This window comes from Plectrocnemia conspersa, unplaced genomic scaffold (genome assembly GCF_051122295.1).
Source record: "Plectrocnemia conspersa isolate PC_06_02 unplaced genomic scaffold, ASM5112229v1 ptg000012l, whole genome shotgun sequence".
Lineage (NCBI taxonomy): Eukaryota > Metazoa > Arthropoda > Insecta > Trichoptera > Polycentropodidae > Plectrocnemia > Plectrocnemia conspersa.
In genome coordinates this window covers 2,200,497-2,226,952 of record NW_028277176.1, presented here as the reverse complement: position 1 = coordinate 2,226,952, position 26,456 = coordinate 2,200,497, and the positions used below count along the sequence as shown (strand labels likewise).

General features: G+C 29.5%; 1 protein-coding gene across 3 annotated transcripts in view; it reads left to right on the top strand.

Annotated features, from left to right (window-relative positions):
• The window catches only part of ken (zinc finger and BTB domain-containing ken and barbie protein), a 107,584-nt gene extending 84,834 nt beyond the window's left edge, over window positions 1–22,750 (top strand). For all 3 annotated transcript variants that reach the window (XM_088200152.1, XM_088200150.1, XM_088200151.1), the window contains 4 exons: window positions 16,195–16,379; window positions 17,216–17,336; window positions 17,404–17,910; window positions 18,337–22,750. In XM_088200152.1, coding sequence (XP_088056278.1) covers window positions 16,207–16,379; window positions 17,216–17,336; window positions 17,404–17,910; window positions 18,337–19,257 — 1,722 coding nt within the window. In that variant the 5' untranslated portion in view covers window positions 16,195–16,206 and the 3' untranslated portion in view covers window positions 19,258–22,750. The remainder of the gene's footprint in view (window positions 1–16,194; window positions 16,380–17,215; window positions 17,337–17,403; window positions 17,911–18,336) is intronic.
• The last annotated feature ends 3,706 nt before the right edge of the window (window positions 22,751–26,456 follow it).

The following is a 26,456-nucleotide window of genomic DNA, read 5'->3' as shown; positions in this document are numbered from 1 at the left end:
TTATCACACATGTGTGTATGTATCTATTATGACGCATTGGGGTGAATTATCTAATCTGCTTACACATCTAATCTAACTAAAAATACTGACAGCTTCGAAACATTCAGTAATAGCTTTTCGAGAACGTATCATATCACAGGGTTAGGAGTAATTGTAGATAAAAAAATTTAAGAAACATTGTGATGATATATTAAAAAAATATGTATATTATCTATGATGAGAAATATGTTAAAAATATACACACACAAAAAATATTTTACAATAGTATTATGTTGCTATATTTTAAATATTGTGCAATAATATTGTACATGCTTAACAAAATAGATAAAACGATGTTGCAAAAATTACAAAATAGGAAAATGATAGTTGTCTTATATAAAAATAGATTTACTACTTGTAGAAGTATGATTGATAAATTAGAATTGTTAGATGTTCAAGAAATATTAAATATTAATATTTTTAATAAGAAATAAAGATATACATAAATGTAATACTAGAAATAGATCAAAGTATAGGATATTTTATAAGTATAAAAATTGAGTACGGCCAGGGGAATAATTTGTGAGAAGTGTAAAGAATTTGTGTAATAATATTCCTAAGAGAATCCGCAAAAAATAAAAATTTAGCGAGTTTCCTTAATGGAATAAAAAATCAATTATAATATTTAAGTTTTTTTATATTCTGTTTACGTTTATATAATGTTTTATTTGCATGTTTAATTAAAATTTTAGTAATGTAAAAATTAGCTACATTAGCTAAATACATTAACAAAAAAAATATACATACGTATTACTTGACGATTCATTTTATTTAGTGTATAAACAATGAGTTATATAAACTAAATAAATTAATAAAATAAATAAATAAAGTTAGTGTAACCATTGAAATAAATATTTCAACAAAGCTTTTATTTACTGTTGATCTATAATAAATCAAACAACAGACTTATGTAGTTTATGCCATGGCGAAATCTAATCATATCTATGTGAATTGTTAGATTGTGCTATCTTTACTTTCTTGGTTTGTCACGATAACTCACCAATTTATATTGCAGGAAAATTGCGAGTATTTCAATATTTTTTAATTACTCTATTGATAAAATTCGATTACAAATCAAAAAACAAACATTCCATTTTTTAATATCTAATAAATTAAGCTGATTTTGAAACAGTTTGTGTTTGGCCGTGGTCGATAACGTTTCTCCTTTACAAAACATTATTGTGATATTTTTTATAACTGTGTATTGGATTGATCGGAAAAGTGCCACGAAATCGATATTTTTCAAGCGATTCTATAACCATGCCAGTAAGGTTTCGTTCAAAATATAAAGTATGCATTATTTTTTATATGTAATTAACTCTAGTAAATATTTTTCTTTAATTATATGTTATATGAATTCCATAAGATCTGAAATGCGGCAGTTCATGTTGATGCAGGATAGTTTTAGCCGCTGTCATAGATCTATTCTTACTTTTCGGCAATGACTCTGTGATAGATTCCATTCAGATTTATAAATTACTTTAAATGTTAAAAATCTAGGTGCGTGGTCATTTGTTAATAGATGAACATTTAGTTTTTAGATTTTTAGATTTTATTATTATCGTACATTAGGAAATATGAATAAAAATAAATTAATGGTTGCATCCGGGCGCACCACTTACAACGCACCTACCTTCTATTTGTGTTGTGTTGCGTACCTTTTCGCACTATCTCCTCACCAACACAACGCTACTCACCCACAAGTTGCAAAAGCCGCCGCTCGCACACATTCATTCACGCTCGCATTTCGTACTATCTCACGCCGTAGACAGGGGGAAAGGGGGAGGGGACATCTCCAACTATTCGCGTGACCTTGGCGCATCGTTCCATTTTTTCGTCACTGTTGACGAACTGTCAAAAAGTGCAGGACGATTCGTCTCTGATCAAGGTCGCGAACGGGCGACGACGAGGACATGGTGAGGTAGCGCTTGACTATCCGTGTTTATGTCAACGTGAAAAGAGCGCATTGTAGCTACTTTAACTATGAGCGTTTCGGCCGATCAAGGTCCTGCCATTATCATTGTTTTTTTTGCACGCGTGTCACGTACAAGGATGTTTGTTATGCGAATACGTATTAATCTGAAAATGTCAAAACGGATTGAGTGTCTTTTATTCATCTAGAGTGCTTTATTTATTTTATTATTACAATTTGTTTTTAGTTTTATTAAACGCAATATTTATACAACTACTAGAATATTAAAGAAAAAATTATGACACCTTATTACTTTTATAATAATATCACTTATTAACGCCCAATAAAATATGAAATTAAATATATTTTTATCTGGTTTCGATGGGCTAAATGGAATTTTTGTGATTTTGTGACCTTCAAACCAGATCCAATTTATAATTAATGGTTTATGAAGCAACTATTTAATTTTATTACAGAAGCTGTAACCTTCAAATCAGGCTACATATTTTGTTGTTCCAATTATTTTAATACTGTGCGTGAATGGAGGAAGTCATATTTTATAATAAACATAATATTTTTATGTATTTATTATTTTAAATACATACATATAAATTAGTTTATTAATTTAATTGCCAAATGAAACATCTTTAGCGCCACTGACTTCCTCTCTCGCTGCGCTCCGTCAAATTTCACCTTTCTTTGCTCGCTTGCGCTTTTCCGTCGCTCGTTTCTCTCTTTCGCTCATCTTTCTCTCTCTCTTTCACTCTCACCATTACATTAGCGCAGAACTGTTAACTCACAGAGGCCCACGCACGTGCATATTGCGCCTTAATTACGACATCGTAGTAAACTATAATGTTGGTTCAGCGCTACTATTGCGTGAAGACGCGTAATCCAGTGGCACTCAACATTTTTTAAATATCATGTTTTTTTATAAATAAATTTACTTGGCGATGGATTCGACTATTACATACTTCAATGTTAACCAGTTGAGGAGTATCGCCGTACATGTACGGTGGTCGATCTTTCACTGTTTTGAGGTACCCCTGATAATTATATATTTACATATATAACTGAATAAATAATAAATATTTTTTTAATTTGAATTAATCTAAATAGTTTCTTTAAAAAATAATACCGATAAATTAAAATATATTTTATATTAATTTTATAAAAATGTTGAAAGCCTCTGTATTGCTATAAAAAATCCATAAAAACCGAATATTAAGCAAAATATAATTTAATAATAAACATTATTACAAAAATGTAGTAAAATAAATCAAAACAATAAAACATCAAAAATCATTGATTTTTGTTTATAATTTACTATAAATTCAATATAAAATAATAATAAATAAATAGCAACAGAAATAATTAGGATTAGGTTAACCTGTCAGGTCACTATGGTCATAATTTTAATAAATAAAATAATGCATATCAACTTAAACCTAAGAGTACTGTAAATCAATATTTTAATACATATAATATTGCTTTCATTTATTAAAAAATAAATTTAAAAAGGAGAGATGTATTTTTTAAAGTTTAATTGCTGTTTAATACTTAATTTAGTGTTTACAGGCGGCCCTCGACTTTCGCACATAATTGGTTCCTGAAAATGTGTGCGAATGTTGAATGTTCGAAAGTAGATGAAAGTAAAAAAAAAATGAAATTGTGTGTATTCTAAAATATTTATTTATCAAGTAAATATAATATGTTTAAGAGGCGTATAAGAGACATGTTTTAGTGGGGTTTGCGGGTGTTTTCTTTAAAAAGTTATTCCACTATTCTTTTTCTTTTCTTCATATAGTATTTTATAACATGCTATGTCTTTATTGATCGCCCTACGCACTCGAGATATGCGTTCTCCATTGAGATTACAATCTTTAATAATATTTAAAAATTTGTCAAGATGCGTGAAGGTTTCATTCATATTTTGCATTTTTAAAGAGTTTTCCAAAATAAACCTGTCTCATCTACATTAAATATTTGGCTAGAGGAATATTCTCCATCTTCAATAATTTTAGATATTTAAGAAATAATTTATTTTGCAGCATCTTTATCCGCATCAGCCGATTCTCCAGTAAATTTAATATTATGAAAAGAATAACTCATTTTAAAATTGTAAAACCAACCGTTACTTGCTTGAAAACCCGCGTAAAATTTTTTTTTTAATCTATCCTTCCAATCTTTGTGCAAACTAAGAGCTTTTGCTTGAATAATTGAAATCCTCAGAGGGACATCTTTTTGATGTTGGTGATCGATCCATGATGACAAAGATTTTTCCATTTCATCCATGTTTTTTTTGCCTTGTTTTTTTTAGTAACATATCTTTAAAGATTGTGGAAATATATCTTTAATTTCCACAATTTTAATTATATTTTTATTTTGCAAAATTGAACATGTCGTAGACCTGTTTGTATCATACGAACGTCCGATTGAAGCAAAATATTCACCGCTTTCAGAACGTCTAATAATTTCACTCTTTCTCTCCAATCGTGTAATGTTTATGAGTCCTTGATTTCTTTTTGTTCGTATCAACACTGAAATTTTTCCATTTCTCACTCATGTTTATAATTTTTGTGCGAATTGTGCGAAAGTCAAACGTTTGAAAGTCGAGGGCCGCCTGTAGTTATTTTTATTAAATATTCAGATAATGAATTTAACTGTTTTAATAGACCAAGAAAGCGATAAATTGATTTTGATATTTTTTTCAGTCAAAAGTTTGAAATTAAAATTCTGCATTATGTTTCATTGATGTGCTATAAAATATTTTATAAGGTACTTTCTTTTTAAATTTGCCATTTCTCTCACTCTTATAAAAATACCTCCTTCTAGAGGTTTTGATTTAACTAAATCTTCAGATCTAACCAGCACGATAGCTGACGCTGACTGAGGTTAGAATTTTATATGGACCCTAGTGTTTTTTTTTATTATTTTCTATCGTGTATGGAAGTTCAGAATTAGTGTTTATTATATAATTATAATTCAGATCGATAACCACATATAAGGTTTACCTAGATTTTCCTAATCTCACAGATGAATACCGTAATGATTAATTATAATCGAGCCTCTTTGCACAATGTACACGCTACTTCAGATTATATATGTCTTCAACAAAAAATATATGTTTTGTTTTTGGCATTGTTCTATTATTTTACATTGAAATAATCTTACAGTTAATACAAAAAAAAAACATTTTTGTAGGTGGCCCTAAACCATTTTCATTAAAATCGTGATGGTTCTATATTTTAACAGCTTAAAATAAAATTAAAATATTGTGACCGATTTCACAAATTTTTACATTTTTACAAATAAATAAATTACATCTGTTTGTAGTCAAAACTACATATGTCCCCCCTCTAAACTAGGACTTTTATTACTTTAATTTTAAAGCTCAAACAATAAAATAATTAAGTATTATATTTAATTTTACATAATTATTGTTTTTATTATTATATTGATGTAGTCTTTTGCTTTAATTAGTTTTTTGCTAGTATGTAAAAAAAATTATTATAGTCAATTGATATTATATGCATTATTATAATCAATTGCTATTATCTGCATTATTTTTGAAAATTTTTAACAATTTTTAAATTCTAGAAACATTTATTTTATAAATTTTAAATTATACTATTTTTAAAAAGTGTGCAGCTTTATACAGTGTAGAGTACGCTCGGGATAAGGATGCCGGTTTGTTATTGTGTGCGTGTACATGTATATGAGAGGGAGAAGCGATGTAGCGTGTACTTCGTTGTCTCGCTTTCTCTTTTAAGGACAGTCGCTGATTCGTCAACGCTGGTATTCATCATTAAAGTGCAGTGTGGCACAGAAGTTCGATCTTCTCTAGTGATATATTTTAAATAATTTTGTGTTGATATTGGTTTAACCCAGATATGCCCACTGTCCCATGGGTAGGTCACTAAACTCGTGCCACTGTTTTTTATTTATAAATGAAATTTTTTGGGCATATCTGGGTTAATTTATATCAAGGCTTCAAATATACACTGTAAGTTATTCGTTCTCTTACCCGTGGATTAAAATATTTTAATTATTTTTCCATTAATCCGTACGTTGTTGGTTTTTTACACTATTCTCTGTAAGGCTTAAAAAAGTTATTATTCTTTTCGATGCGCCAATGATAATTTTTTAATTTATTCAATGGATTCTAATGATTTAATAGAGTCGTCGAGCCATTAAACAATCTGCGAATAATTTCTTTCCCCATTTTATATCTTTTTGCTTTTGAAGAATAGCTAAGGACTTTATTATTTTTTTGACTAGTGAAAGATTTTGAATTTTGCAAATATTTAATTAATGACATCAATGTCTGGTTTCTTCGATTATATAATATATTTTTAATTGTCCGTTGAAATTTCCAACTTAGCTCAGATGTATGTATGTTAAATAAACATATATTTTCTTTTAAAATAAAAAAATTAAATATTCTGAGCTAAATTGTTTTGAGCCACACAGTTCACGCACACAATAACAAACCGGAATCCTTATCCCGAGCGTACTCTACGAAAAAAATACGGTTAAATATCTCAGTGGCTCAAAAATGTGTTCACTATAACCATTATAGTTAAAATTATTTATTTACAATCAAGAAAAATTAATGAATGCTTTAAAATTGTGGAATATATGGAACTACTGAAGATATCGTTTTTTTAATTTAATTAATCAATATAAAATATTCTATCAAAGATATCTTATATATTTAGTACATGATTAGATTATTTAAACCTGGGTAAATACTACATAGATTCACACAGTGTCTAAAATTTTGATGACTAAATAATCACAAACATTATAGATCTATATTGATTAACCTACAATCTGTTGTAGCAATAACAACTTAGTCTTGCTAGATTACGAATAGGACTTATCACTCTTGTTTTCTCCGCATTTTACGACCGTGACTAAATATTTTCGCCGATTCGTCGACTCGCTATGACTTACGTCATTCTGTGTAATTTTTTACGCATTTCCGATAGCGATCGAACGTTTAATCGCCTTATCTCCGCCACAGGTGAGATTAAGTATAGATACACATGTTTGCACTTTCAGCAAACGAAAGCGGATATCGTAACGCGAATTTTTCTACAAGCACAATGGCGGTTGCGTCAAATTGCGCGTTTTAGCACAGACCGAAATCGTTATTACTTAGACCTGAGTAGTTGTTATTAGCAGATGTTGGCGATTGTGGGAAAGTTTCTCCACATATGTGCGGTTCTGCTTTTCGCATCAATCACCGAGATAGTGAAATACTTGTAACGTTCGGTTTTAGTTATGGAGAGATGTTTGCGTAAAATTTGTCGTACTAAGTTTTCTATACAAGTCCTATCATTTTAGTATCAAAATTTGCATCTTACTTTATGTATTATTTATAAATTTTTTTTGCTGTTTTAAGTTTCTTTTAAAAATGCTGAAGATTATCTTTACTATACGTCGAGGTTGTTCTCACCGCAATTAGACTATGGAAAGACGAAACGAGTGCGTGCCATTTTCGACCTCATCACATCACGCCTCCGATCACGTTCTCGGATACTAATGCCACCTTTGAAGGTTACTGGATTTCGAAACGTTTAATCGGCTGAAAAGTTACTACAACCCATATACTCGATTCTCCAAGGATGTCACGCGTGATTGAACGTGTCCAGGACCGTTTGATTTCATTGAAATTATACCGATTCGTTTCTTTAGGGACACAGCAGTGACGTATGGAGAAAACGTATCCTGTAGCGTGCTTTTGTCCACCTTGAAGTGAATCGTGTAAATTTGTGTAGCAACTATGAAAGATCTGGGTCAATTTTATCGAAGGTCTTTCATGGCTTGGTCTTGTTGAAAATTACGTACGTATTCACGTTCTACGTGCTGTGCGTGCGTGAACTATTTTAGATGGTTTGTGAAATACCATGAATGGAGATCTTGCCTTTGTTCTACTGTCAATTGGATTGATTATACATATTCCATATTTGTATTTATTTATTTATTTACATTAAACCTTTGGAGTCCTTTGTCTACACGAATTAGAGTGTTAAAATAAATAATATTATGTTATATATAAAATAAATAAGAAATTTTAAATATTATATCTAGTAAATAAATATCTCAATATAATTTAATAAAACAGCAAATTTATATTATAATAAGATTAATATTTATACTTTAAAATTAAATTTCAATAAAAACAATTCTCATTAAAAAAATTATAAATCTATTAATAAATATATATAGTAATGTTATCGGCGTAGAATATTAATGTAAAAAATTATTATGCAATGTAAAAATTTATTATGAAAATATTTACATATTCTATAATATTTACATAAACATTTATAGCTAACATTTAATTTATGTTACTTTTAACATGATAACAATATATGGTAATTAAACGAGAGATATATATCTTTCGAAAATTAAAATTATTGATATATCCCAAAGTATTAAATGTGCAATTTTTATAATAAGAATATATAAATCTGTTTTTAGAAAAAATGTCACATTTTAAAATTTTGTACTTAATTGTACTAGTTAAAAATATTAAAAAAAAAATAAAATATTAGCAAGTAATATAATCGTGTAGAATTGGCAGCACTGTAGATCAGACAGCTGTCAATAATCACGCGTGCTCAAAGTGTCAAATGCAGGTACGTCGTTTCTACTTTTTTCAGTGGGGGAGGGCAAAAGTTGGCCAGACATTTTTTATATTAACCCACACGTATTTGTTATCTGTTTTTATTTGCCATTTTTTATGAGTTATTTAAAATTATATCTTAATATTATTAATATCTTAAATAAAATAAATAGCTATAATAAATACATAAAACGTATTTTATATATTTTATTTATTAAATAAATATCTGTATATAATTAAATAAAACAAAAATTCTTGTAAATAGTAAACTTTTATAATCTAATAAGCTTAATAATAATACATTAGAATTAAATTTCGATTAAAATAATTCTAATTTTAAAAAACATAAATCTAGAAATAAATAATTTAAAAAAATATTTTTTATTGCTTGTACCTAATTTTTGAAAATATAATTGTGTAAAATTGGCAGTCATTCAATTCGAGTTTCATATGTTTCAGCACTGTAAATCAGACAGCTGTCAATAATCAGGCGTGTTCAAAGTGTTAAATGCGGGGACGTAGTTTCGACTTTTTCCTAGGGGGGGGGAGGGAACAAAAGTTGGCCAGTCCTTTTTTATATTGATTTGACATTTTTTCTCAAGTTATTTAAAATTAATAATATTGTAAATAAACTAAATATATAAAACGTATTTTAAATATTTTATTTATTAAATAAATATCTCTATATAATTAAATAAAATAATAAATTAATAAAACAATAAATTCTTATAAATAATAAACTTTTATAATCTAATAAGATTAATATTAGAATATTAAAATTAAATTTCATTAAAAACAATTCTAATTCTAAAAAAAATTGGAAATTTATATATTCGTATAGAATTGGCAGTGATTGGCAAAGTGAGAAAAATCGAGTTTCATATGTTGGTAGCACTGTAAATCAGACAGCTGTCAATAATCACGCGTGTTCGAAGTGTCAATTGCAGGGACGTCGTTTCAAGGAGGATCAGTGATTATTATTTTAATATTTCGATTTCGTAAAGGTTCATAGTTTTTTTCATTAAATGACATGCATTTTTCTGGACAAATTTAAATAGGCGTCCCTGTTTAAAATCAACTTTAAAATCGTGCCGTCGCAGTAGAAACTTTTATCCCTTCTCAGAAGTAAAAAATCAATGTCAAAAGCAATCGTGACTTTTTATAATAATATTACAAATTGAACGTAGAACATCTAAACCGAATTTTGACCAATAGGAGAGCGCAAAAAACAATTATCACTACTCAGAAGTCAAAAATTCACGCCAAAAGCAATAAAATTGTGCCGTCGCAGTGGGAACGCTCTGTAATGTGTCGTTCATACTTATCACAATTACTGAATCTTTTTACCGTAATATATTAATAAAAGTATCTCTGGTTAACTAATGAAATAAAATATTGGAAGTTTTATCATCAAATAATTTAAAATGGCTACAAAAAATTGAAAATATATTAGGCATGACTACTGCCTTTGGACATCTAAACGTTTGATTAATTGGTCTACATCATCTAAAGGTTAATTATAGATATATAATGTAACTTATAAAGGTAATTCTGCAAAAATAAAATTTATTTTATGTTATATACACCTTGAAGGATATAATATGAAAAAATAGCAATTTTTATGTTATATTTAATGATCAATAAATTATTTAAATAAATATATTCATTTAAAATGGCTTGGACTTGAGGCAACACTTGTTAAAAAAGCTTTGGACTACAAAAGGTTAAAAATATAATTAGATATTTCTAACGAGTCTTTTCAATTTAAGATATTGTTAAAATGTTTTTATTTACCATTACATAGGTGTAATAAGAACTACAGCTTTCTTGTAAGAAATTGATATATTATATAAATTAAAAAAAAATATGTTAATTTAAATCTCTAATTATCTAAGAACTACGTTTATTTATATTTATTTTTATAAACTAACATTAAACCAAATTTTAACCTATCTTTAATTTTTATAATTTTAGCATACTTGTATATATATTTTTATTATGGAAGATTTGATATATATTTATAGTTATAGGAATAACGTAAAATAAATGAATACTTTAGGTATGTGCGTGTGTATTTTTTAAGTATATCCGACTCTCACTATTCCATCCGTTCCGCACATTTTAGTGGTCTCAATCGGTTGTCCTCGGACCTCAGAGCGTGTGGGAACTTTAGAGCGAGGCGTTACTCCAGATAAAATAGCCGATGTCGCAATAGTCGTAAATAGTAATCGTCAACCATTTATTATTACAACATAGCACTAGAGAAACAATAACTAATTAAACCATTGACTGTCCTTGTCTATATGAACGACCAATATATTATAGAAAAAAAAGAATTCGGTGATTAGCCCGACAGGATTTTTCCGGATACGATCTTTCCGAACACTGACTTCTGCAGACAATGATTATTACGGACAAAAAATATTTTTATTATTATAAATAAAAATTTAAGATAAACATTTGGATTGCTGATTTTTTTTATCTACAATGAATCAATATTTTTACTTCGAAAATAAACGTTTTATCAGTGTTTCAAAATAACCGTTGTTAGTCTTTAGATTATTTTTTTAACTAGTTGGCGTCTATAAAAATGTGTAATTTAATGTTAAATGAAAATAAGTATAGATTTTTTAACCATTGAAAACTAGAAGTAAAAGGAATGATAAAAGGGTGCATATTTGAGAATAGTTAAAGTAATTCTTAGATTGCTTAGAATAGTATTAAGTACTTACCTCTACTTTTTTTCTTCTTAACTCTTATTACATGTTAGTATTGTGAACTAATAGAAAGTTATAAACCAGTATTTAATTTAGAAGTACGGAATACTAAGCAATTAAATTATTTGACTCTTTCTATTGAATAATCGGAACATATTATTTTGAAAATAGTCGAGTTGAAAATCGACAGGCCCACTTTTGATATGAAAAGTGTGGAAAAGTAAGGACTTCCTGCGTTATCGCAACGCTTATATCCGCCGTTGTGGAAAGAGTTATGGTTGTGCAACACCGACCAACAATGCCAGCCATTCTTTTGTTCCAACAACCAACGTACAGTCGACGCAAACGAAACGGACACGCCAATTACGGCAATCCAGCGCTTTCGGCCTTCGCGTCGACTTTTCCGACGCTCGTCGTACGAATTTTCCGAACGAAGGCTCGAGTTCCGACCTTCAGCGACGATTAGATTTGACCGAGAAACCTCCTTTGTAAGATGGGATCTCAGAGAAGAGAACCTTGCGGATCAAATGTCGATAAACCTATCAGTTTCTTTGTCTTGCCTGGAAAAGTATTTTCAGTATTTCAATGGCATTAATGTGTTTTATCTAAAGTGTAAAGTAAAGTAAAGTAAAATAAAGTAAAGTATCTATATTTTCTTACTAATTAATAGCTTTCACTCAAAAGTAACACTTGATTAGGGAAAACACACTTATCCTACCCTGCCTAAACATAAAAATACGTAATACAAAATTTGCATCAGCAATGATTATTTGCAAAGATTGAACAGTTATTAAATCCTTTGATGCTAAAATAATATATCTGTCTATTCTTTCTGAAGAACCGCCTGCCAATCTATGTATGTAAATATAACATTTAATACATAGCTTACAAAATTTTCCAAACAACAATAAAATATAATTTCCCCTTTTTGGCTGGATACAATTTTTACTACTATTTTTTAATTTTTACTACTATTTTTCTACTATTTTTCTTCTATTTTTATTTTTTTTCTAAAAACGTATATTTGTCTACTCTTTCTGAAGAGACGCCTTTAAATCTACTATGTATTTTTTTCATTTGTAGTAGAGTACATAGTGCAAAGTTTGCTTTATAAATAAATAATTACAAATATTGGATAGCTAAAATCCCCTGGTGCTAAGAAAAATATATATGTCTGCTCTTTCTAAAAAATCGCCTTCCAATTTAAATGCATCTGTTTCACAATTTTCTGAATACTTAGAAAAAAATATATAATCACCCCCCCCCCACACACCTCTTCTTGCCTGGACAAATTGTTCCTACATTAATAGTATATTAGTATGTAATATGAAGTTTACTTCATAAATAAATAGTTGTAATGATTGGACAATGCTAAAATAATTTTATTAGTCTTTTAGCAGATGGGTAGCAATTACACATAAATTGGGTTGCTGCATTGTTATTTATTAAAATATATTTTAATGGGGTTAATGTTCGACGGTTGAGGCTCCGCGGTCGTAGTCTTCCCGTCGAGATCCACCAAAAGAATGTGAATAAAAAAATATTATGACACATTTATTTTTGCTTAAAGTAAGCATTATACATGAAAAATACTAGATGTTCGGACAGGGGGACGCCTGGACCCCAATTTTTTTTTTTTGGTAAATTAGTATATTTTTAACAGAATATTAGAAGTCAAACATTGTATATACATTTGTAATCATAATACAGTTTATAATTATTTAAAAGAACTGTGCTGATTTTTTCGTTTTTATTGCCGATTATTTAGCTTTTTGTGCCGAATAGCTGTGTTCGTATGGTATTCAAAGTGTTTTGAGTGAAGCTAAATAATTTTCCTCGCCTTTTAGATACCTATCGAGTACAATGTAATTTTTCAAACGTCACATTGTTCTGTGCGAGCCTGTCACATGCATGCAATAATCATATTTTGCAAATAACATTTGCATTTTGTTCAGAATGAGACTGCTGCGGGTAGCAAACGATGTAAAAGCGGTTACACATCGCTATTTTGAAACTGTAATTGTAGGCACAGTTTTGCAATTCGAACGTAGAGCTTTGGAATAAATTATTTATTCGCACACAATGCATTGATCGCACTGTGCTATAAAATTTCCACGCGAAAATTCGTAACCGAACAGAGTACTATTTTCCAATAAATATTCATAAATTGATTTACAACATTTAACACTAGTTAAGTCTTGAACATCGAGATGAATCGTTGAAATTAAATCGACCATGAAAATCGTCCCAGGTTACGCAACACGCGGAAAGAAGTGAAAGGGGAAACTAGCGACCGCAAAATAACGACAAAGAATCGAACTTATCGACTATCACTTTCGTTACTGCTCGACTCTTTTTCATACTTTAAATTATTGTGAATAATAATTGTATTCTACTTTTGCTTTCTTTCGATTTCACTCTTGTGTGAGCCATGATCGAAAATTTGGTAACAATTTTCCATTAGGAATTTTCCGATTAATTCGGATTGAGATTAATATAGCAATTGATTAGATATAAGAAAACTTCCGGATATTATTGCTGTTGTTTTAGCAGATATCGTAAAATTCTTACGTTATCTATTTACTGACCTTTTTAATGTATCAAATAAATCTTGATTCAAAATTAAAACAATTGCCACTGATGCCCTCTGTTTCCTGTTTTCGAGGCTGTAATTGAACCGTCGCGGTTATATTTTCTTAATTATCGTTAGATTTTATAGCAATACGTAATCGCTTATCTGTTTCTCGCCGACGATTTTCGCACACGATCACATAATAATACTACAATAATATAATGAAGCGCTCACCTTCGGCAAGTTCCTCTCACGTAATTTCCGAAGAATCTGCCTATCGGTTTCCATTGTCACGTCGGACTCGATCGTAACAATGGCCAATTATTTTCAGACATGAGAAAAGTCCTTCTAGTTTCTCAGCAAATACACAAAAAACTGTAGTTAAATTCATTAAAATTAACAAATAAATTAGAGCACATTTCATTATCACAAGAATGTATTATAATTTAAATTACTGCTTTGGAATTTTAGTACGCTAACGACACCTATAACTTTTAATAATAATATATATAATATATTTAAGTTTTGAACCTTTATTTATTATTCAAAAATTCATTCTAAATTTTATATAAATTAATTTAAATTATGTCCACATCATTTTTTTTAGATAAACATTTTAAAATTAATAATAAAAAGCTAGAATAAAAATATTATATTTTAAATTAAGTTATCAAAATAAAGTCATATTAAAATTAAAATTTAAGCTAAATTTATTTTATTTAGTTTTCATTCTTTTATATTACATGTAAATAAATATGTACAAAGTACTTATATTTCATATTTACATTATGTTGAAAATTTTAAACAGAGCTACGAATTTTTCAATTATTTGATTAGTTGCCATTTTAAAACAAGGTGCCAGTTCTGACCAGATAACAAACTTAGCCAAGATATTTTCAGAATTAGTTTCATGTCAATATAATTAGCACTACGGTAATTATCCTATCCTCAAATTTCGTTTTATCCAATATATATGCACCGTGAATCCCTCAAGAATAGGCATATCTCTTTAGAAATTTACCTAATATTTTTAAAAAAATTCACCTAGAATATAATGTTAAAATATATTTAATTTCTACATTTTGTTTAAAACGAAAAATAATTGTAAATTTTTATATATATTTTTTTTTACTAAAAAACGCTTTTGATTCACTATTGTTTTCATTGAAATTTTTAAGCAGAGCTGTGTTTATTTTACTGTTTTAAATAGCCACCATTTTGTAACAATATTTTTAAAATAATTAAACTACGGCAGTTATCGTGTTCTCAAAAACTTAAATAAATGATAAAATATGTAAAAAACATTTTTTTTAAATTTTAATTTTAAACATTTTGTACTCCTTAATTTTTTTCAATTTTAATTTATTAAATAGCTGCCATTTTAAAACAAGGTGGTTGATCATGCTGGTTGCAAATATAGAGATATTTACTAGGTCTATTTTTATGGTGATGGCTTATGGCAGACATTGGGTCATTTATACCATATATGTAAAAAAAAAAAAAAAATTTAGCTTAAATTTTATTTCATTTTAACATTTTTTCTCTATGATTTTTTAAACGTAGCAATGAATGTTTTATTTTTTTACATATCCACCATTTTGAATCAAGATGGTGGAGGAGACTTAATCCAGATATTTATAAGCTATATTTAAAAATAATGAATAACTAATTAAAACTATGGCAGTTATTGTATCCTTGAATTATTAAGAAAGTGGTCGAAGTAGAAGTTTAAAATACTGTCATTAATTTAATTTAACATATACATATTATTTGTGAAATACTCACATTTTAAGTAAAAATATATCATTAATTAACCCGACATATGTCTTACGACGTTTTGTGGCCTTCAAGTTAAAATGTTGTTATTCACTGCTCATAAAAAAAATAATAAAATGTAATGTTAATATATTAATAAAATTATTTAAGAAATTAAAAACAAGGTCACTGTAAAACTTAAAAATACCTGTATAAAGTATAACATGAATACAATTTTATTTGTACTAATAATAAAGTTTCTCTCCTAAACTATATACCTCTAAACAAACTCATTGATTCCTACTATACTTTTTTATATATTAGTTTGTGTGGACCACACAGGCTCTCGTTTGATTCTTGAAACTCGCGTAATTACTGTGACTGAAAGTGATTATTTAACAATAGTGCAATCACACAAAGGTTCTCATTACGGTTACGGTTCCAAAGGGTTACCGCATAAATAACACGCAAGGATTCTCCGGTGCATTGAATGAATATTTCTGAAAAGTTAAGCATATGGTTTCTTGTTAAAATATAATTTATATTCTATTTTAATTTTCAGAGTACGAGCAGCATGGTTGAGGGGCTGCTGACGCTGAGCTATGGCAAACATCGCGCCTGCATTGCGGCGGAGGTGGGAGCCGCGTGGCGGGGGGGCCGACACGCCGACCTCCACTTTCACTGCGAGGGCGGATCACCCTTAGCCGCCCATCGCATTGTCGTTGCCGCCGCCAGCCCTCTCATCAGGTATTTGATTCATCCATGAATAATACACAAGAACACAAGTGCTAGCACGAACAATGAAGTTGTAAAACTGAACAACAAGTTCTTCCCTAGATATACATACATATATGTATTTATTTATTTTATTTATTTTAGATTAAATTAAGACCATCGTGGCCTAACAGGTTACCCCAATGCGCCACGATGGTCGAAAACAAATTTTAAATTTATAAAACATAAAAAAAAAGTATATATACATAAATATAAAAATACTTAAACATAACAAAAAAATTATAAAATATTAAAATTAAATGAAATAAACCGGATCAGCTCCTCGTAGCTGACATTAAATAGGTCAATATGTAATGCCAGCGTATTAAGGAGCCGGATGGCCACAGCCATAGGCGAGTCGGCAAGTATAACAAATCGAGTCAATTGAACGACTATCTTTGTATCTTACTTACTGTGCAATGACATGGCGAATATAAGTCGCTTGATACGAAATAGATGATTAATACATTGTTGCCTCTGAATATGCTAGTTAGGATCGTTGTCTCAAACATGTATTATGTTTTAAAGCATCGAACAAACAACTTAATTTCATTGAACAGAGTCAGTGGATACAAATTATTCAGAAAAATGATTTGTGTTGTGGTAATCTACTTAGATTCAGGGAATTTAAAAACTAAACTAGATAGCTGATATCCTTTTCTTATTTATTATCTTATCAATTGAGTAAAATTAATGGGGATTTTACATTGATTGGCATAACTATTGCTGGTTTTTAAATTCGGTCAAACTTATACTATTGTATATATATATATATATATATATATTAAATAAAATCTCTTTCGTTTCAGAAAAATCTTGGACGACACGCCTTTGCAAGACTATCCAATTTCTATTCACATGTCAGGAATTCAAAGCAAACTCATGAGACATCTCTTAGATTTTTTATATAGCGGCCAAGCATATATTGAGGTTTGTTACTTTATATTACAGAATTAAAAAGTTAATGATTGCTCAAATGTAACTTATCACTTTACAGTCGGGAGAGATTGATGATATGAGAGAGCTTTTCGAATTGCTCGATATTAAATCGGACGTCTGGAAATCCACAAAAGACCTGAGGCCCTCAGATTATGACAGATATCATGTCAAACCGCCCGATAAAACGCGAACTTCGAAAACGGACATCAACAGCAACGAAAGCAATAAGCCCTTGGATACTCTACCGTGCGGGTCCACGGAGGGCGACCGAGGCACGCCTTCGGCCGGATGTAGCAAGGAAGCAGATCCGAAAGGCAGTCATAAAGATGAGCAACACGTCAAAGTTAAAGACGAGGTCATGTCGACGGAGAGCAGTAACGATGAGAAGGAGGAGGGAGAAGTAGACGATGAATGTGGGAATCAATTGAAGGACTGTGGAAGAGTGAGCATACGAAGGCGGAGCTCGCTTAATCCTGTAAATCTATCACTCGGGAGGAGCTCCGAGCAGGTCAACAGCGAAACGGAGAATTCTCGAGACGTCGACACAGAAACGATATCAATAAAAGTGTGTTTTAATATATTCTTGATTAGTGATTAATCAGTCTTATTGTTTAGTGAATAGTGAAATTTATATAATTGCTGAGCATTTTCCCCAGATCCGTATTTCAAATCCATCTATAATTAAAATTTAAATCTTATAGTTAAAACTTTTTCTTGGTGGGAGGGCACAATAATTGACCAGTCAATGGTCGTTTTTCTTAATATTTTGATTTTATTAAAATTTATAGTATTTTATTATATGAAATGCATTTTTCTGGCAAAATTCAAGAGGGGGGCAAATGCCTCTCCCTGCCCCCCATATGACACCCCTGATGGAAACCTAGTAACATATAATATTCTTTACTATTAGAACAGATGAAAAAATTAACTTTCTTTTTCAATATATATTATATTTGCTACATAAACTAATAAATTTGTTTATTCATTACAGCAGCCCATATTAAGAAGAAGATCCACAACTTCAAGTATAGAAGATCCACCAGTGGAAGAAATATATAGGCGCACCCTTGCCGAAAAATTAGTATCACGAGTACAAGAACACGCTATAAGAGTGAAAAGAAAATCGCATTACATAGAACCGTTGGATCTTGAATCAAAAGAATACGGTCAATTGAAGCCGCCGGATCAGGATCTGATATCATTAGTACAAACTTCACCAGAGAACTACGTCGTCACACCTCATAGAAAGAGACGGCCCGGTTTTCACAATTCTCCATCGCAAAATCCACCGTTTGTGCCGTTTTCACCGAATTATCTCGAAGAAATGGCACAGTTGAGGTATCGAAAAAACTTAGCACAAGTCGGCGGTCCGAGACTATTAGCTCATCCGTTGAGCGTTTCAGCACCGCCGCATTTAACAGAACGAGGCTTATCGCCCGCGCCGGCGCCGCCCGACCATAGGCCTCCTAGTACGGGATCTTGGGGAGCATGGTCACTGTGCCAGGCGCAGGTCGGTGCCACTGACGATCAACCACCGCTTTATCCACCGCCGGACGAGGAGCAGGGCTCCAGTAAGCAACCGCCGGTGAGGGAGTACCGTTGTGAATATTGTGGAAAACAGTTTGGAATGTCGTGGAATCTAAAAACTCACCTTCGCGTGCATACAGGCGAGAAGCCGTTTGCGTGTCGTCTGTGCGTAGCTATGTTTAAACAAAAAGCCCACCTTTTAAAACACTTGTGTTCTGTGCATCGGAACGTGATATCGTCGAGTGACAATGACGGACGAACCAACACAACCGGCCGGTACAACTGTTGCTTTTGCCAACTGTCGTTCGAGGCCATGCCGGAACTCATCAGACACTTATCCGGCCCTCATAATAATTTACTGCTCAGTAAAAATTTACCAGAATGACCCACGTGTGATATAAAACTTGTTAAAACAATTTGTGTACGTATGTATATATAGTTTTGTATAATAATAATAATAATAATCGAGGTGATAATGCCTCGATGAGGTTTGGCAGTGAATCTCTCCAGTGATGTAAGCCTTAATGCCCTACGGGGCTTACCTGTTTTAAACTGTTGATATTTTGAGGTCAATTCGTTGTCGAAATTGCCTCAAAGTTGTACATATTAGCGTTACGACGATATACCGACGTTATTTTATTATTCATTCAAACGAAACGATATCCAGAGGTCCAAAATTAGTATAATTTGTTTAAAAATTATACAACGGGACCAATATATAGAAACAAATATATTTATTTTGATTGTGTATATTTAATAACATGAACGTCCTTCCACCGATACGGATAATATTTTTGTTAACGTAAGGATAGTTAAGTATTTCGAGTATTATTGGGGCGGCTACGAATTTTTTAATCTTCGGTATTGTGAAGAGAGCGAGCTTAGAAAAATGCGCTTTGGAAGAAATATTTATATCGGTTGTTCCTATCGTTTAAATCAAATATGAATTGTTTATTGAAGTAATAACTTATTGTACTTTTGCCAAAAGGAATGTTGAGAGTGTAGATCAGTGGTCAATAATCTGATGAAATATATAGATTTCTTATTCTTCTTTTCTTTAAAAACTTTTCGAGTTTTAAGGTATGAAAGGTAAAACCAAACTGACAGCAAGATCTGTATGTTTGTCTCTTATCTTAAAACTCGGGAGTGATTCAACAAATTTTGATGCGGCTTTCAATTATTGGGCATTTCTCTTAGAAGGTTTTAAAAAAAATAACTGGTTTAACAGCAGTATTTTATAGATGCTGAATGTTTTGCGAAAAATATATAGTTAATACTCTTTGCTTTGTAATTATTTTTTTACTTAAATATAAATAAAGCGTAGACTCAAATTCCTAAATTTTTCCATCGTTTAAAAATGTATGGTTATCTTTAGTTATAAAAGTTACTTGGCAATTATCCTTCACGGTGATACTATTTGGTCAAGAAGAGTTTGCTACAGAACTTTCTAGTCCACTCGTACACTTGTTGAAGTAACAGACTTACATCACGATAGTGAACTTCCATTCGTAAATTAATTTTAATGTGTTTCACCTATATCTTTCATTTGACGGCACTCTGTCACGACACTCCGCAACTTAACTTACTGTTGCTAATCGTATATCTAAGTATTTAAACAATAAGATCTGTACTGCCCAATTAAATTCTAAAAGAGCTTCATTACTTGAATGTTTTATTAACAAGAAAAATAATGAATCGAAACATTATTAATTTATTAATGTCTTATTAATCAGCTAATTGATTCACGTTATTGACCGCTGTTTATAGACTTATCTCTTTAACTAGCACGTTTCATAGTTATGTCAGTTAAAGTTTTACAGTCTATTTACACATGTTATTTAAAATCATTAGAGAATTTAGTATTAATTGGATAATTTCATAGCATTCGGATATGTTTTAGAGTATGATTTTCTTCTTTTCAATTAAAATTGATGTGATTTTATATCTAAATTATAAATGAGCCATAATAAGTGTATTGTGAAACGGATTGCATAAAATGAAGGGTCTTAGATATAATAAATTGCCAGTATGTAGGTACTTGACATCGGCCGCCCTCGAACCAATCTCAGAAAAAAAGTAGTTATAGAACGAATTAAATGTGTTCACAAATGTTTGTTAATATTCTTCCGTATATTTATAATAAATATACACCAAAGATTTTAACAAAAATCCATAGATCTGTATTAAATTTTGTTAGCGTTGTTGATAGAGGAATGTTATTTTTTATTTTTGTACAATTCGCGTGTGTGCGAATTTCGTATTAAACCGTGTTAAAGATCGTTTCGATTTGTACACAAGAGAAATAGTTATTGTATTGTTATTGCTTTTTTAATATATTAATAGAAACGTCTGAGTAACGTGAACGTACAATAATTGATTGGTTGCGAATCTGCTCTCCCAAATCAGACTTGGTGACGTAGTTGAAAATGTGTGGGACGGTGGACAGAACATTGTACGGACATTATTAGGCTTCGTTAAGTTTTTTCTTCTCATCGTTTTCTTTAAAGCCGAAATAGTCAGAACGAAACATATTAGCAATCTTTAAATTCTAAAGCCAAGTCCGTCAATATTATTTTAAAAAACTAAGCCAGATCATATTTATATATATATATAGTTTTTTAAAAATTACGGCCAGTGTTTATGCATGGTTCAATGTTCCCAATCTTATTTACATAGCTTCTTATTATAATAGTTTTTATTGTCGCTTATAATTAGTTAAATCAAATTTATACTATATCTTACATGAATTTGCACTTGAACACATTTTCAATTCGCATGCAATTATTAAAAATTAAATTTATGTATGTTATTATTGTAAATGTTCAACTACGTCAACTTTTAAGTCGAAAGATCTCCCGTTTTAATTTTAAATAGTAATCTATTAGATAGAATTCCTTACAATATAGCCATTCCTTCTGAATCTAATTATTTATTTTTCTTCAATGTTTACGTTATTATATATTTTTATGTAATATATATTTAAACTATTTGGCATTTTCACATTAGGATTCTTCAATGTTCTTTATTATATTAGTTGTTTATTATTTTCTTTTTTCTTCTTAAATAAGTCTTAAATTTATGAAAATACATGTATCTTTAATTCATCGATTACACAATGCTGTTAAAATAATCGATATGCAATCCTTCAGTATTAGATTTTATATAAATCACACGTTTTTAGGAGGTGATACCAAACACATGTGATAAACGATTGAATTGCAAATGTGTGTAAAGAATATTTTCAGCGACAGCTGATGAAATCTAAAATTTTTGAGAATAATGTTAATTTAAAATTGTTTCGGTTTAAGTGTATTTTTTTTAAAATGTGTATATTTTGGTTTATATCTATATTTTCTGGAGAGTTTTAACAATGACCAAAAAATTAGAAACGCTGTCTATAAAATCACATTAAATAGATTTTATTTAATTTGCTACACGTCTACCTATTATTACCTAAAATCATTTCCATTCTATTAATTCCAGAGCTAAGTGGTAGATATAATTCTGCTTAGGTATTAAGAACTGATGTGATACAGATGGGTAATGTTTCCATGACGATTTGCTTTCCAAATCACTTGGAATAATTAACCTGATACAGTAGCTATAGTTAGATAAACTTAAAAAAAAGAAGTTACACATTTATATATTTTTTGAGAATGTTTAAGCATATTTTATTTAATTAAAATAAATAAATAAACAAAGGTGTTGTTGTACATAATAGTTTTTTTCTGTTTTACACATTTCTAATTCAATTGTAAGTAAGCAATTATAAATAAATATTGTAATGTAAATATTAATATTGTACATTTTTTGTTATAAGCTAAATTGTATAAAGCTTGTAAAAGAGAAGATATTAGTTTTATTAACATTCTGTTAAGAAAATGTGTTCTTATATTTTAGTAAATTAATAAAAAAAAAATATTTTTAGTAAAAAAAGTATTATTAATCTTTTCAAACCCACTTTCAATATGTCTATAATTGCATTTCAAGAATGCAATTTTATCATGGCTGCAAATTTATGCAGATTTCCAAGAAACCTGACAAGCATAATTGTAAGAAGAAGCCCTTCAAGAAACGATCCTTATTATGTTCATTATATGAAACTTAAATAACCTCATAATGTTTTCTGAAGTCGAACAACATACAACGTTATATTAATCATACAGGTAAGATTGCATAATAATAACAGCATTATACTAGTTTTAATAAAAGTAATCGCAATATTCGTATCTACTCATTAATTCTAAATACACTATCATAAAGTTTTACAGGGAAAATATAATAAAATATTAATTACACTGAACATTTTTTTCCTATAAAATTTATTTCAGTATCAAATTACACGTTTATTTAACTGAAAAATTAGATATCTCATTTTAAAATAGATATAAATTATATTTTAAAAGAAATTATCAAATTTGTTATTATATAAATATTATATAAAAAGTCCAGTGATGTACAATAATTAGTCTGTTAATAGTTTATACAATATATTGTTTTTTGTATCAGAAAAAATGGTATACATTTGTAGTTTTATTATGCGTTTAAATATTGATTTTCATTGCAAATTTAATGCAACATAGCATGAAAAAAGAATATATAAGGCTACTATTAAATGCGCCATCGTCCATTGTTTATAAGCGTTAGAGATTTAAATCAGTATTAAACTAAATCCAAATTATAATTTTATATTATTTTGTATTTTATAAATAAATTAAAGGTATTCAAATATTTTATTTTTTTACAATACACAATAACGCACAGCAACGTAAAAAATTAAGGAAATATTTTAATAAATATATTTTTCTTTGAAATAAGATAATCATAAAATACATAATGTTTATGATATTTAATGAATAATTAATACTAACATACATGTTAAATTCCTAACTTTTTTTGTAATTGATATTACATAACGAAAAATAAAAGTGTCAATCATAGTTTTAAGGTGGCATGTAAGAATATTTGGCTGGCACGTGACGTTTATACACCTAAAAATATTTTAAAAATGTGTTACACTTAATTTAAAATTTATTTTTTAATATTTTTTTATAAAAGGAAATTAAATAAATTGATTGACTATTAAAAGTCTGAAGTTGAGTCGGCCTTCTCTAATTGTGAATATCAGTAGACATAAAAAATCTCTGAGAGAAAGTGATCCTTGATTTTTTGCGTTTCCGTATTTATTCGAATCGTCAATAAGAGGAAAGTTTTTTTTAATAAATTGTCATGGGGTGGTAGAGTAGCGCATTATTTTTTCTCAAAGCGACGGATATTTTAATTATTTCTTATTGATAGCGTATACTTCGTAACTAAATATGCTAAAAAGGTTCTCACGGTGGTATCCCGTTTTAACATAAAATCTCATTTTTTTACTGGCCTTTATATGACTTAATAGTATAAGTTAATTCATTTAATTGTGAATAGAAGAGTGTATATTTAGTTGTTTAAATAACCATATTTTAGTATGAGATATTTTTTATCTATCTACATATGTAGTATGTAAATTTTTTTAGATCATTTAGTATGAATATATTTTTAGATCAGACATTCTGTTATATCGACCGTGTTAAATGCTGCCTACTGACTGTGATTTCTGAAAGAAATGCATATATATATATATAAATATATTAATTAATACAAATATAAGTCAATGATTTTTAGATTCCTTAAATGCATTGAAGTCTATACTGATGAAGTTAAAAATAATTATAAAAGGAGTTTCTTAACTAAATCCTAAAATAAAATGCTTTTATATTTTTAATGTTATATAAATAATATTTTAATCTATGATATACCCATTCCAATCTATTGGTTCGTATATCTAATAGTAAAAAATATATCGAGTCACGTTCTCCAATGAGTTAAGCTTTTTTTCTGTACCATTAATATAACATACCTACTACAGTTTGGCTGCTCCATCTCGATCATTCGCTGATTGTAGATAGAAGTTTAGTGATACAAGTTTTTGTACCGGCTCTCCGTGGAAGGGCACCGCAGGCCATTGGCTTCCAAAGACTACACACAGCACCGAAGCCATTAACGAAGGATGTATAAATTGCGCAAGGACCATTAGCGTCTCTAGTAAATCTTGGCCGGAAAAGGAAATCGATTACGGCGTGGCATGCAAAGAAGAGAACGAGTTAGGGTAACTCTGATGGAAGCGTGGGCTTCCAAGAGTGTTTGTTAAACGATTATGATAGCAGAGAAGTGGTCAATGGAAAGATTAGTGCCGTTTCAGATAGGCTGTTAGTGAGGTAATTTTCCTTTCATCCGAAACACCTATCTGCATATCCATTCAGACGGAATTACTGGTTGTAAAATGGATAAAGGATATTTAAGAATAAATTCTGAGGGTACCAAAATATATTACAGTTTTATTCAAGACTTAATAAATTATTTCTACACTTATCTATAATTGCAGGGATGCTAGAAATAAATTATTTAATTGGTTTAGAGTGAGAAAAAATACACTGAAAAGGTAATATGAACAGTTTGAGCAATAAGTGTTATGGATATATTTATGTATATATTATTTGTGTCTGTTCTCGCACTCGTAAGAGTTTAAAGTCTTCCCTAAGATCGATCTAAACTCTTGGAAATTCAAGGGGAATGCTTGGCTGGACCAGATACAATCAGTTCTGGCTTATATAAATTTATTTAATTACTATATTCAATATATATATTTACAATCAGTGCAAATAACTCAAAAATTTTATTCACAAATATACGATTGGGGAAAGGGAAGAAATCAACGTCCATATTCGCCCACATTTTTTTCAAATAGACTAGAATATTTATTTTTATCTTATAAACATACCATATTATTAGACTATTATAGTCGTTTAAACAGATGCATTTCATTTTCGATTGTATACAGTTAATATTGGAGGTTCGTTACCCGCTCGTTCTTAGACGATATTTTGAGTACGCGTTCGTTGGCGCATATTGGTTTTTTATTAGCAGTAATTTCTTAATAAATATATTAAATTTTATGATTTTTTAATGGGTCTTGTAGAAATAATTGTGAATGGTCCCGACACTTTTGACATAATTTTTGCCAAGCACCCTACATTTTTATAGTGATTAAGACTGCATGTCTTTAAAAATGCTGGTTTACAACTTTTAGTATTAAATATTCTTCAGCACATCAATTTAAAAATCATAAGTAGGTAATTTTTTAAATCTAGAATCATTTGAAGATTTGAAACATATAATGATAGACTGCAGTTTAATGGTGGATTATTTATAATATCATGATTCTATCTATTAAATGCGTGAATTAGAATTAAATTAGTGAAATCAACATTATATCAAACATTTTAAAGAAGATTGATATTTGAGTAATTTATAATTTATTAAGTTCGATTAAATTGCATAGAACGTCCATAATTTGTTGGCTATTTTTTTGTTACTTATATAAAAGTTTATACATAATAAACAAACATCAGTAAACAAAACGGTTTCTTGTTTATTTAGTCTTAAATCTCATGGATAATTTGCATTTATTTTTGAAGTATTTAACATTTCTATGCAAAATTTACTCAACAAAATTTATTTAAGATCGTGTGAGTGAGTATCAGG